Here is a 13,953-nt window from a genome sequence, read left to right as displayed (position 1 = left end):
CTAAGGATTGACAGTAGCAATGTTGAGATAAACAACTAAGATTATCATGGAGAAAAGAACCTTTCTATATGTTAAAACAGAAAGATTTAAGAATCTCGAGCTGGGGACGCCAGTGGCTCATGCCTGTAATCCTAGCTATTCAGGAGGCTGAGATCTGAGGATCACAGTTCAAAGCCAGCCCGGGCAGGAAAGTCCGTGAGACTCCTATCTCCAATAAACCACTAGAAGACTGGAAGTGGTGCTGTGGCTCAAGCGGTAGAGTGCTCGCCTTGAGCTGAAATGCTGAGGGAGGGCGCCCAGGCCCAGAGTTCAAGCCCCATGACTGACAAAAAAAAAAAAAAAAGAATCTCTAGCTGGCACCAGGCGCTGGTGGCTCACATCTGTAATCCTAGCTACTGGGGAGGCTGAGATCTGAAGATCATGGTTCAAAGCCAACCCAAGCAGGAAAGTCCATGGGACTCTTATCTCCAATTAACCATCAGAAAACCGGAAGTGGCATTGTGGCTCAAAGTGGTAGAGGGCTAGCCTTGAGTTGCAGAGCTCAGAGACAATGCCCAGGCCCAGAGTTCAAGCCCCACAACCAACAGCAACAAAAAATCTCTGGCTGTCGCTGGTGGTTCACATCTGTAATCCTAGCTACTCAGGAGGCTGAGATGTAAGGATTGTAAGGATTGTGGTTCAAAGCAGCCTGGACAGAAAAGTCCCTGTGAGACTTTTTTTTTTTGTCAGTTGTGTGGCTTGAGCTCAGGGACAGCATCCAGCCCCACAGTGGAGGGAGAGCAAGGGAGACTGGAAGTGGAGATGTGGTACAAAGTGATAGAATGGTAGAGTGCTAGCTTTGATCAAAAGAGATCAGGGACAGTGCCCCAAGTTCAAGCCCCACAACTGACAAAAAATAATCTCCAGAAGGCATTTCTTTCATTTTTAACTTTAGAATGATCTCTGACATGGAAGATGCATATTAAAGAATTGGAGGGGCTGGGAAGGTGGCTCAGTGGTAGAGCGCTTACCTTCCATGCATGAGGCCCTTGGTTCAATTCCTTAGCAACACATAAGCAAAAAGAAAAAAGCCGGAAGTGGCACTGTAGCTCAAGTGGTAGAGTGCTAGCCTTGAGCTGAAGAGCTGAGGGACAGCGCCCAGGCCCACAGTTCAGGCCCCATGACTGGACCCCCCCCCAAAAAAAAAATTGGAATTTTTCACAGAGACGAAGAAAAAGGAAGCTAATCTTGTGCAATACAGAATTAGAAATATTCCAATATATGGGACTCGGAAGTGGTAGAGTACTTGCCTTGCATGCATGAGGCCCTGGGTTCGATTCCTTAGCACCACATAAGCAGAAAAAGCCGGAAGTGGTGCTGTGGCTCAAGTGGTAGAGCGTTAGCCTTCAGCTGAAGAGCTGAGGGACAGCACCCAGCCCAGAGCTCAGGTCCCACAACTGAAAAAAAAAAACTCCAATATAATTTAGAAAATGGAGAAAACGTGCCTATAAACTGGAGTCTAAAGTTTGACATTATTCTTCCATTGGTTCTATTTTATAAAAGATAAGTTCAGAACACTGTTATATATTACAGATTGTGATAGACAATTTGCTCCAGGAAAGTTAGAATGAACTTGTGACTTTGAAATTATGTAATCACTTAATCACAATCAAAAAAAAAAAAAGAACCTGGGGAAGGGAGGGAGGGAGGGGATGGTAGGGGGAAAACAATGGAGGGGGTAACAATGTTCAAGAGGAAGTGTACTCATTACCTCACTCATGTAACTGTAACCCTCTGTATAGTATCTTTACAATAAAAAAAAAATATATCAGAAGCCAAAAAAAAAAAAAAAGATAAATTCAAAACTCCATATGAATACCATTTTTCTGGAGCCCTAAATTGAGAGAACAATAGTTTATTTGCTGGGCCTGGGACTTGAATTCAATGCCTGGGCACTGTCTCTAAGCCTCTTTGTATTCAAGGCTAGAGCTTTATCACTTGAGCCACTCTGCTACTTCTGGCTTTTTCTGAGTAGCTTATTGGAGATAAGTCTCACAGACTTTCATACCTAGGCTAGCTTCAAACTGCAATCCTCAGATCTCAGTCTTGAAAGTAGTGAGGATTACAGGCATGAACCATCAGCTCTGGCTAGCATGTAATTTACTATGCTCCTGAATCCCCACTTGGGACATCCTATGAGATGATCTTTCGTGTGTTACACACGCACACATACAAGTCCTTGGGCTTGAACTCAGGGCCTGGGTGCTGTTTATACTCAAGGCTAGAGCTCTGCCACTTAAGCCACAGCTCCACTTCAGGATTTTTTTTATTGGGGGGGGTAGGTGTTTTTAGAGATAAGAATCTCATGGACTTGGGCTGGGAAGGTGGCTCAGTGGTAGAGTGCTTGCCTCACATGCATGAGGCCCTGGGTTGGATTCTGCAGCATCACATAAGCAAAAAAAGCCAGAAATGGCACTCAAGTGGTAGAGTGTTAGCCTTGAACCAAAGAAGCTCAAGGACAGTACTCAGGACCAGAGTTCAAGCACCACAGCCCACAAAAAGGGGGAAAAAAAGATACAGGAAGAAATGTTCAACAGCCAGATGCTGGTGGCTCATGCCTGTAATCCTAGCTACTCAGGACGCTGTGATCTGATGATCCCTGTTCAAAGCCAGCCCAGGCAGGAAGGTCCGTGAAACTCTTATCTCTAATAAACCACCAGAAAACCAGAAGTGGCACTGTAACTCAAGTGGTAGAGCGCTTGCCTTGAGCTGAAGAGCTGAGGGACAGCGCTCAGGCCCAGAGTTCAAGGCTTATGACTGACCAAAAAAAAAAAAAAAAATGTTCAACATACTTATCTGTAGAAGTAATGCAAAACAACAGAGGCTAGGTGATGGTGGTCACGTCTAATCCTAGCCACTCAAAAGGCCGAGATCTGAGGATCATGGTTCAAAGCCAGCTTGGGTAAGAAAGGCCCTGAGATGCTTATCTCCAATAAACCACCTTAAAATTGGAAGTGGTGCTGTGGCTCAAAGTGTTAGAGCACTAGCCTTGGGCAAGACCTCAGGGAAAGTGTGCAGGCACCCAGTTCAAGCTCCACGACTAAGGAAAAATATATACACACACATCCTTTTTAAGTTTCATATTTTATATGCATACAAAATACATATAGTACATTTGGTGGCCACTTTGCCTTCCCACTTCCTACCCTTGCCTTTCACCATCCCTTTCCTCTGCTGCTTGACCAAGACAGTTCTTTTATGCTCATGTCCCATTTTCATCATCACTACTACTGTGAGTTAAAGGCTAGAGCCCTATATGCCTTAAAAGGCATGTAAAACCAAGGTATTTTGTCTGTGTGCTATGGGGCTTAAACTTGGACTGGGTGCTGCCCCTGAGCTTTTCTGCTCAAGGCTAGCACTCTATCATTTGAGCCACAGTTCAACTTCCAGCTTCTTTTGGTAAGAGTCTCAGATTTCCCTGCCTGGGATGGCTCTGAACTATCATCCTCAGATCTTACCCTCCTGAGTAGCTAGGGTGACAGGTGTGAGACACCAGCGCTCGGCACCTGAAAGCTTTGATGTTGAGAGACAAGGCATATGGGCCTAGATGACTCTTTTGTTTTGCTCATTACAGAAGTTCCTTCCCTCTGACCCAAGGGCAGGAATCTACTGGTCTTGCTGCCAACCTTCAACCCAGTTCTGTCCCTAAGACCCCAAGGAATTGTATGCTAAGTACAAGTACTAAGTCCTGGATCCATGTATAGCATTCTTTAGTCTCTCAATACCTTCCACCTTTAGTGTCTAGTTCTTCAACATTCGATCTGGGGATGTGACTGATGTGCAGACAAAGAAGCATTGGCCATAGTAAAGAAAGGCTTTCATATTTTAATGACCTGTGCAGCTGGGATAGCACATTCCAAGTGAACCTGAGGGAGGGCTCCTTGCTGGTACTGAAATGAGGGTTTATTTGGATCTGAATAGGTAGTAAACATTCAAGCAAAACAGAGAGGCCTGTGTGGAAGGCAAGCAGTGTTTCCATAAAAGGTCTAACAGGAGAGGCCCGAGGGTACATGGGAGTTGGAGCAGGCTAGAGATAGGGGCCAGTGATTGTTTGCCCAAGTATGTTTAGGTTCATCCTTGTCCTGAAGAGTTGCTTGGAGCTCTATCTGGAACTTGTCTGAGAAGACCCGCGGAAGACTTCACGAGAGTGGCATTGTGTAGTGTCCAGCAGAAGAGGGTAGAAAGGATCACTAGGCCCACAAAACAGCTGGCCGTCACCTGCAGGCAGCAGACAGTAGGGATGGGTAGACAAGACAGTCCTGCACACCCTGTGGTGTAGCTCCTGGACTTTCACACACAGGGATGAAGAACAGGGCCCAATTGCCATGGAGTGGGAACTCATGAAGGTGCAGCTCACCATGGAAGATGAGCAGGGATGGGCTCGGGATTGGGGGAGAAGTCAAGTACCACAGGAGTCACAGTCAACATGCCTTTGTAACTGGCTCATCTTCTGCTCATCATCTTGCAGAAAAACTCAGGGGAGAAGTTGCCATCTCTGCATTGAGGAGTTCTCCAGACATAGCCTCCTGGGAGAGCAAAGTCAGGCACCTGTACGACCACCCTTCTTAGCGTGTGCCACTGCCACTCCCTCCTCTGCCCCACACTGGGAGAGCACTGCTAGGTGCTACCTCTGCTTTCTCTAATCTTTCTCCCTCTCTCCCCCTCTTTCTTTCCCCTTCTTTCTCTCTCTCCCTCTCCCTCCTTCTCCCTCTCCACTAGGGATCCAGACGAGGGCCTTGCACATTATAGGCAAATGTTCTTGTGAGAGAAGACAAAAACTGTCTCCTCTCATCCACTGTTTCATGCCTCTGTCCAACAAGCAAAGTTGGAACACTTAAAACACAAAGCCTAAGGTCTTCTCTCTTTCTGCCTCCCCTATTCAATAAACACAGGCTGATCACTGACTAGGGGCAGTTGGTTACTTGTTTCATTTACCCACTGTCTTCATTTACCCATGGAAATCATTTTCTTCCTAGCACTGAGCAAGAAGCAGTTATTGGGCCCCTCTGTGCTAACTTGTTCCTCCATCCTTTATCCAGCCACCACCACCTCTGTTTAGCTGCCAATCAATACCTACCATAAGGTACTATACGCAAGTGATCACTTTTTCATTCAGAAGAGACTATGTTGAGTCGGGTCCTGTAAAGAACAGAGGAGAGGGGCTGGGAAGGTGGCTCGTGTACAGTGCTTGCCTTGCATGCATGAGACCCTGGGTTTGATTCCTCAGCACCACATAAGCAGAAAAAGCCGGAAGTGGCACTGTGGCTCAAATGGTAGAGCACTAGCCTTGAGCTGAAGAGCTGAGGGACAGCACTCAGGCCAAGAGTTCAGATCCCACGACTGACAAAAAACAAAAACAAAAAACAGAGGAGAGGTGGAGTGCTTGCCTAGCATGCATGAAGCCCTGGGTTCCATTCCTCAAGACCACATCAACAGAAAAAGCGGGAAGTGGTGTTGTGGCTCAAGTGGTGGAGAGCTAGCCTTGAACAAAAAGATGATCAGGGACGGTGCCTAGACCCTGAGTTCAAGTCCCAGGATTGGCAAAAAAACAACAACAAAAAAAAAAACAGGAGACAAGAAACTTCAAGAGTTGTCAGGGAGGGTCATGGAAGGGATGAGAGGTTCTAGAAGAGGGTTCAGGACAGCACTCTTATGTCCTGAACAGGTTAAAAAAAAAAAAAAAAGCATTGGAGGATAAAGAGTTATCTGAATTATGGCTTGAAGTAGAAAAGGAGAGAATTCCATCACAAACAGAGGGTCCTGTTGTGACAAGCTCAGGTCCTCTTTGAGAAACATAAAAGTAGTCAGCATGAATGGGAGATCTAGAAGCCTCCCAGAAGTATGAAGGATGGGAATGCCTGATGGACAGATGCACATTCAGGGTACTTGCACAAATCCAGGAATGGTGATACATACCTGTAGTCCCAGCATTCTAGAGGTTGAGGCAGGAGAGTTAAGAATTCTAGGTTGGTCTGGGCTGCATAGAGAGACTCAGTCTCAAAACAATTAGGGAGCTGGGCACTGGTGGCTCACGTCTGTAATCCTACTCAGGAGGCTGAGATTTGAGGAACCTGGTTCAAAGCCAGCCCAGGCAGGAAAATCCATGAGACTCATCTCCAATTAACCACCAGAAAACCAGAAGTGGTGCTGCGGCTCAAATGGTAAAGTGCTTGCCTTGAGCTGAAGAGCTCAGGGGCAGTGCCCAGGCCCAGAGTTCAAGCCCCATGACCGACCAAAAAAAAAAAAAAAAAAATTGGGGGCAGAGGCTTGCACACGCCTTTGATGCATGGGACATGATGTGAATGTCATGGCTTTTCAGTCTTTGAATTCAGATGAGGCCATGTACAGCCATTTAATCTCCGCCTGAGCAGAGCATATAATAGGGCTTGTAGCAAGATAGGGCCAGCCTGGCAGGGGAGACATGGGTGCAGCCTGTGTGGAAAGGAAGGCAGAATCTGGGCAGGCTACAGGGCTTACTTGTGCTGGGGCTGTTGTAGCAGATGGACAGGTTGCCCATTCCTCACAGCTGTGGGTCCACCAACAGTGAAGGTCAGCATGTAGCTGCCAAAAGGAAAGGTGAGCATGGGATCAGGTGGACCCCTGAGACCTATATCGCCTCCCAACCTCCAAGACCCCCTAATTGTCAGTCCCACCCTTATCTGGCCTTTTTTTTTTTTTTGCCAGTCCTGGGCTTGACTCAGGGCCTGGGCACTGTCCCTGAGCTGCTTTTGCTCAAGGCTAGCACTCTACCACTTGAGTCACAGCACCACTTCCAGCTTTTTCTGTGTATGTGGTACTGAGGAATTGAACCCAGGGCTTCATGCATGTGAGGCAAGCACTCTACCACTAAGCCACATTCCCAGCCCCTTATCTGTCCTTTAAAATGCACACCTCAGCTGGGTGCAGGTGGCTCACACCTGTAATCCTAGCTACTCGGAGGCTGAGAGCTGAGGATTGCGGTTCAAAGCCAGCCCAGGCAGGAAAGTCCATGAGACTCTTATCTCCAATAAAGCACCAGAGGGGCTGGGGATGTGGCTCAGTGGTTCAGTGCTTACCTAGCATGCATCAAGCCCTGGGTTTGATTCCTCAGTACCATATAAACAGAAAAGGCTGGAAGTAGTACTGTGGCTCAAGTGGTCGAGAATGAGGCTTGAGCAAAAGAAGCTCAGAGACAGTGCCCAGGCCCTGAGTTCAAGCCCCAGGACTGGCAAAAACAAAAACAAAAAACAGAAAACCGGAAGTGGTGCTGTGGCTCAAGTGGTAGAGTGCTAGCCTTGAGCTGAAGAGCTGAGGGACAGCGCCCAGGCCCAGAGTTCAAGCCCCACAACTGACCAAAAAAAAAAAAAAAAAAGCATATCTCAGGGCTGTCTTAGGACTAAGAGGCTGCCCCCATTTTTTTGAGTAACACAAACTGGTAGATAAGGTGAGACCTAAGTTCATAAAGCCACTTTTAAATACAAGAGGAATCTCTACCTGCAAATAAAGTCTAACAACCAAGTGATGGTGGTTCACACCTAGCTACCCAGGAGGCTGTGATCTAAAGATCATGGTTGGAAGCCAGCCCAGGAAGGGATCTCCTTGAGATTTTTAGCTCCAATTAAACACCAACAATGGCAGGAAGTAGAGCTGTACCTCAAGTGGTAGAGCACTAGCCTTGAGCAAAGAAGCTGAGGGACAGCATTCAGGTGCTGAGTTCAAGTCCCAGGACTGGCACAAAAAAAAAGTTTAATAATAGGGCAAATCATCATAATAATAATCTATAACTCACCGTGACCCTAGCACCAAGACCCTTACATATACCAACTTCTTCAATCTTCATATCATCACAAAGAAAGGGAAAGTGGAAACCAGTATCTTCATTCTGTTACACTGTGAAGATTAAGAAAATATGGTCAATGAAGGCAAGCCATCTGTCCAAAGCCACACAGCTAGGTGTGATATAGCATGTCTGTCTGTTAGCATCTCTCTCTCTTTCTCATCTGCACTGTAAAGGAAGTAGCTGGGGGTGTAAGGCTATGAGAACCATCCCTAACACCATTTAAGGAAAAGAGAGAGAGAGAAAGAGAGGGGCACCAGAGTACTCTCTCATTGCCACTGTGGCTTGATTGTATATATGAAAACAGAACAATAAAACCTATTGACACTTATTTTTAAAAGTGGGGAAGGAAGCCAGGCACTGGTGGCTCATACTATAATTCTAGCTATTCAGGTGGTTGAGATCTGAGGATCATGGTTTGAAGTCAGCCTTGGCAGAAAAGTTCATATGACTCTTGTCTCCAATTAACCAGCAAAAAAAAGCTGGAAGTGAAGTTGTGACTCTAGTGGAAGAGTGTTAGACTTGAGCAAAAAACCTCAGGGACACTGCTCATTTCCTGAGTTCAAGTCCAAGGGCCAACACACTAAAAAAAAAAAAAGTGGGAGAGCCTGCCTAACAAGCCTAAGACCTAGAATTTATTTATGTATTTATTATTATTTTGTCAGTCATAGGGCTTGAACTCTGGGGCTGAGCACTGTCCCTCAACTCTTCAGCTCAAGACTAGTGTTCTACCACTTGAGCCACAGCACCACTTCCGATTTTCTGGTGGTTTATTGGAGATTAGTTTCACAGCCTTTCCTGCCAGGCTGGCTTTGATGCCCAGCTTTTTTTTTTTTTTTTAGTTGTGGGGCCTGAACTCTGGGCCTGGGCGCTGTCCCTCAGCTCTTCAGCTCAAGGCAACTGCTCTACAACTTGAGCCACAGTGTCACTTACGGCTTTTTCTGCTTATGTGGTGCTGAGGAATCGAACCCAGGGCCTCATGTATACAAGGCAAGGCCTCTACCACCAGCCACCTTCCCAGCCCAAGACCCAGAATTTAAAGCCTAGTGCTTCCAAAATAAGGGAAGAAGGAGGAAAGAGAGAGAAATAGTGAGGTTGACTGAGATATATTGTATCCATGTGTGGAAATGTACAATGAACTCTCTTCCTTGCAGAAGTAATTATAATAATTAAAATGAATAAACATACATCCCATGGATTTAACAGACATCTATAGACTATTTCACCCAACAGCCACACAACATATGTTCTTATCAATCCATGGAAATTTCTCCAAAATACATCATATTTCAGAGCATAAAGCAAATTTTAAATAAGAAGTTTATTACAAGAGAACTGAAACACCAGGTGGAGCTTGGCTCAAGTGGTAGAGCACATGTCTAACAAGAGAGCTGAAATAAGCCGGGCGCCGGTGGCTCACGCCTGTCATCCTAGCTACTCAGGAGGCTGAGATCTGAGGATCACAGTTCAAAGCCAGCTGGGGCAGGAAAGTCCATGAGACTCTTATCTCCAATTAACCACCAGAAAACCGAAAATGAAGCTGTGGAAGTGCTACCCTTGAGGAAAAGAGCTCAGGGACAGTGCCTAGGTCCCCAGTTCAAGTCCCATAACCTACCAAAATGTAAATAAATAAAAAATAAGGGCTCAGAAGGGTAGAGTGCTTGCCTTGCATTTATGAGGCACCATATAAGCAGAAAAATCTGGAAGTAGCGCTGTGGCTCAAGTGGTAGAGCGCTAGCCTTGAGCTGAAGAGCTCAGGGATAGCACCCAAGCCCAGAGTTCAAGCCCCATGACTGACCAAAACAAAAACAAAAACACCACAGTATCACTTTACACACACCAGCATGGATACTAACTAGTGTTGGCGAGAATATAGAGAAACTGAGACTCTCACACATTGCTGATGGGAATGGAAACATAACAAAACTGCTTTGGAAAACTGGAACTTCCTTAAAGCAGGTTAGCATATGACTTAGCAATCCCACTTCTAGCTATACACCAAAGACAACTGAAAAGACACCATGGCACAAAAGCTTGTACACAAAGGCCCATAGCAGCATTCTTCATAATGGTGGAACAGGGGAAATAAGCCAAATATTCATCAAATAATGAGCAGATGAAGAAGTGACACATTCATGCAGGAGAATTAAATGCAGCCACAAAAAGGACAATGCATGCTACAATATGAACAAGCCTTAATATCAAGCAAAAACAGCCAAACACAAATCAGCATATTGTCAGATTGCACATATGTGAAAAAGTCAGGCTAGGCAAATTCATAGTGGAAGATAGAAGAGTAATGATTTCCAGGGCTTTGGGAGAGTGGAGAATGAAGTACTAAGGGGCACAGGACTTCTTCTGGGATAATCAAAGAGTTCTGGAATAACAGTGATGATGGTTGCACAACTTCATAAATATACTAAAAAGTATGAAAGAAAGCTGAGCACCAGTGCTCATGTCTATAATCCTAGTTGCTAAGGAGGCTGAGATTTGGTTCAAAGCCAGCCTGGGACAGAAAATCTGTGAGACACTTATCTCCAAGGAATCACCAAAAATCCAAAAGCAGAGCTGTGGCTCAAATGGCAGATCAGCCTTGAGCAAAAAAAAAAAAAAAAAAAAAAGCTAAGGACAATGCCCAGACCCTGAGTTCAAGATTCAGTACTGACCAAAAAAAAAAAAAAAAAAGACACAAACAGGGAAGTACACTTTTAAATACTGAGTTTGGGGCTAGAATGTAGCTCAAGCAGAGCACATGCCTAACACTTCAAAGCTTTAGGTTCCTTCCCCAGCACTGTATACTTTTTGTGAACTATATTTGTGAGCTATATTTCAGTAAAAATTAAGTGAAAGCAGCTCACTTGGGGCTCCTTTTCTATCCTTGGTGGGGCACTGGGACCTGTACATAGATAATCTTCAATCCTGCAGGTTTATCACTTTGATACTAGCTCTATCAAAATGTTAAGAGTTGTGCTAGGAAGAGTGGTAGAGCGCTTGCCTTGCATGCATGAGGCCCTGGGTTCGATTCCTCAGCACCACATAAGCAGAAAAGGCCGGAAGTGGGGCTGTGGCTCAAGTGGTAGAGCGCTAGCCTTGGGCTGAAGAGCTGAGGGACAGTGCCCAGGCCCATAGTACAGGCCCCACGACTGACACACACACACACACAAATAATGTTAGAGATGGGGAAACTGAGGCTGGGTCGGCCCGCTCCCTACTGCACCCACTCAGCCTCTCCCTCACAGGAGCAGTTGACCTTCAGGGAAGCCCAGGTATTTTTCTAGGAGAGGTGGGCCAGATGTCCAGACCCATGCCGTGTGGTGGTGCAGCCCCCTCCCCCCCCACTCGGGCCCCTTTCTCCTGCACTGTCCCCTCACCTTGTGCAGGTCCATGGGCAAAGTTCCGGCTCACAGAAAGTAGCATCTTCCACAGCGCCCGCAGGACTTGTACCTCTCTGTCTGTCTGTCTCTCTCCTTTCGATCTCACAGGGCTGGCAGGGGACACGGCTTGGCAGAGCGCAATGTAGCCTGGATAACGCCCGGTTCAATAGTGGCAGGTGAGGCAGCTCTCCAGGGCTGTCCAGACAGCTCTGAGTGATTGCACAGGCTCCAGCGCTTCGCCCCGCCCCTGTCGGGGTCTCAGGTCTTGCACCTGGCCGTAACCTTCCTCTTACTCTTGGCCACGCCCCTGCTCAGGTCCACGCCTCCATTCTTACTCCTGACCCCGCCCCTGCTCTTGCTCCGCGACCCCAGCCCCTCCTTCCTCTTGGTCTGCGCCCGGCTCTGGCTCCGGGCCCCGCCCCTACTAATGCTCGGGTGCCTCCTTCGGTCCGGCTCCTTTCGCCTGATCTTGATCCTGGCTCCGACCTCTCTCAGTTTTAGGTCATTGCTCTTCGGCCGGTCTCGGTTACAGTTTCGTCCTTTGAGCAATCCCTTCTTGTTATCCGTTGTCCTATTCCCATCCTTGTTCTTGCCTCTGCTCTCGCTCCTTTCCCTACCTTCCCTCTTTCCCTCGAAGCTCCCCCTTCTCCATTCTGCGACCTTGCTCAAAGACCGGTTGTTCTTCGGCTTGGTCTGACCCCGCTCGGCGACCACTTCCCGGAACTTCTCCGCACGGCGCCCACTCCGCGGTTTCCGACTCGGGGAGTGCGCGCTGCGCTTTCCCTCCGTGTCCCGCCCCTGCCCCTCCCCGGGCTCCATCTCCCACGCTTTCCCGGGATTCCTGGGCGGTAGCTCCGCCGACTCGGCTTCCTCGCCACGCCCCTTCTCGGCCGACAGCTCCTCCCCTCGGAAGGGGTCCCTACTCAGCTTCCGCAAGCTCCCGGACCTGTCCCGGCCCAGCACTCGGTCTTCGCCCCGCCCATTCTCCTTAAGGATCCACTCTTCCTCCTGGGACCGGTCCTCCACTCGGGATCCCTCCCGGTACACCTCTTCCACCCACGGGGACCTATCTTCTCCACCGAATCTCTCTTCGCCCCAGGGTCCATCGCTGCCTCGACAGTGCTCCTCACCCCGCAATCTGTCCCCGAATCGATGTCTCTTTTCGCCCCAGAATCTCTCCCCGGCTCGGGACTTCCTCCCGATTCGCGATCTCTCTTCCACCCAGGATCCATCTCTGCCTCGGTATTTCTCTTCACCCCGGGATCCCTCCCGGCTGTGGTATCTCGCTTCAGCCCGGGATCCCTCCCGGCGCTGGTACCTCGTTTCAGCCCGGGTTCCCTCCCGGCTTTGGTATCTCGCTTCAGCCCGGGATCCCTCCCGGCCTGGGTATCTCGCTTCAGCCCGGGATCCCTCCCGGCCTGGGTATCTCGCTTCAGCCCGGGATTCCTCCCGGCTTCGGAATCGTTCCCCTCCCCGGGATCCCTCCCGGCCTCGGTATAGCATTTCACCCCGAGATCCCTCCCGGCTTCGGTATCGCATCTCACCCCGGGATCCCTCCCGGCTTCGGTATCGCATTTCACCTCGGGTTCCCTCCAGGCCTCGGTATCTCTCTTCGCCCCAGGATATCTCCTCTCCTCCGAATCTGTCTGCACTCTGGGATCCCTCCCGTCTTCGGTAGAGGTCTTTGGCCCATCCCTCCTGGGCTCGACACCGCTCTTCGCCGCTACAGTATGCCTCCCGGGCCCGACACCGCTCCTCGGCACCAAAGCATCCCTCCCGGACCCGACACCGTTCTTCGCCACCATAGCATCCCTCCCGGGTTCGACACCGCTCACCGCCGCCGCAGTACCCCTCCCGGATTCCGAACGCCTCCTCGTCCCAGCAGTGCGGTAGTTCACCTCCAAATAACTCCGAGTCCCGGAATTTTTCCTCGGTTTTGAATAGCTCCTCCCCGGGGATGTTGCCCTCGCCGGCGGACCTCTCCTCGTCCCTCTCCTCGTCCGGCGCCCTTTCCTTGTTCCAAGACCAGCCCGCCTTCACGATCCTCACATTCCCCACCAGCCGCGTCACCTTCTCCCCCCACCTGTTCTCACGCCCCCTCTCCACGCCGTGAAGTCGGGTCCGCTCCATGCCCCAGAGCGAGTGGCCGCCTCCGCTCATCTTCCAGGCCGGCCCCGGCCACGCCCCCCGCCGCCCCGCCCTCTCGCCGCCCTCCTCGGCCTCCCTCGCCCCTCCTCTCGCGGGTCCCACAAAATCTACAGCCCTTCCCCTGTCTTTTTCCCTCCCCGCCCCTTCCCAACCCCTTCCCACCCCCCCGCATCCCCCCTGGGATGGCACTGCCCTCTCCTCCCCACCCCGTAGTACCAGTCACTTGGTTTGAACCGGCCAACCGTTGCTTGGCAGCGCTTCTCCCGTCTCTCCTGCCCGTTCTCAAAATGGCGTCCCTCGAGCTTCCGCAACCCGCTTCCGTCTTCCGGAGGCGGGCCCTCGTCGCGCGTCTGTCTCCATGGTAATGCGTTGGTCTCCGTGGTAACGCGGACCGCCCCTCCCCAATCCGGAGTTGCTTGAAAAGGGTTGGAGGCGGAGCTCAAGGGCCAAGGCACTTGAGGGCGGGAGACCCGAAGGTTGTGCTTTTCAAAAGACCATCAAAGAACGATAAAGCTAGGTGCATGCAGCTCACTCCTGTAATCCTAGCTGAGGAACTGAGGACCACCGTGCAGAGCC

At 49.4% G+C, this 13,953-nt stretch overlaps 1 protein-coding gene across 1 annotated transcript; it reads right to left on the bottom strand.

Annotated features, from left to right (window-relative positions):
* Positions 1-3,844: 3,844 nt before the first annotated feature.
* Positions 3,845-13,389, bottom strand: LOC122097346 (spore wall protein 2-like). Its single transcript, XM_042667776.1, has 5 exons — positions 11,227-13,389; positions 7,808-7,908; positions 6,517-6,600; positions 5,117-5,178; positions 3,845-4,565 (listed from the first exon to the last, which is right to left on the bottom strand). Exon 1 carries the CDS (start codon positions 13,387-13,389, stop codon positions 11,488-11,490), a length of 1,902 nt encoding a protein of 633 aa, XP_042523710.1. The 3' UTR covers positions 3,845-4,565; positions 5,117-5,178; positions 6,517-6,600; positions 7,808-7,908; positions 11,227-11,487.
* Between the last annotated feature and the right edge of the window lie 564 nt (positions 13,390-13,953).

The sequence above is a fragment of the Dipodomys spectabilis genome, unplaced genomic scaffold, assembly GCF_019054845.1.
Source record: "Dipodomys spectabilis isolate Male_0828 unplaced genomic scaffold, ASM1905484v1 ptg000422l, whole genome shotgun sequence".
Taxonomy (NCBI): domain Eukaryota; kingdom Metazoa; phylum Chordata; class Mammalia; order Rodentia; family Heteromyidae; genus Dipodomys; species Dipodomys spectabilis.
This window is presented reverse-complemented; position numbering and strand designations above follow the sequence as displayed.

Excerpts from the sequence above, each read along its gene's own strand:
- LOC122097346 (XM_042667776.1), bottom strand. The coding sequence starts at position 13,389 with ATGAGCGGAGGCGGCCACTCGCTCTGGGGCATGGAGCGGACCCGACTT.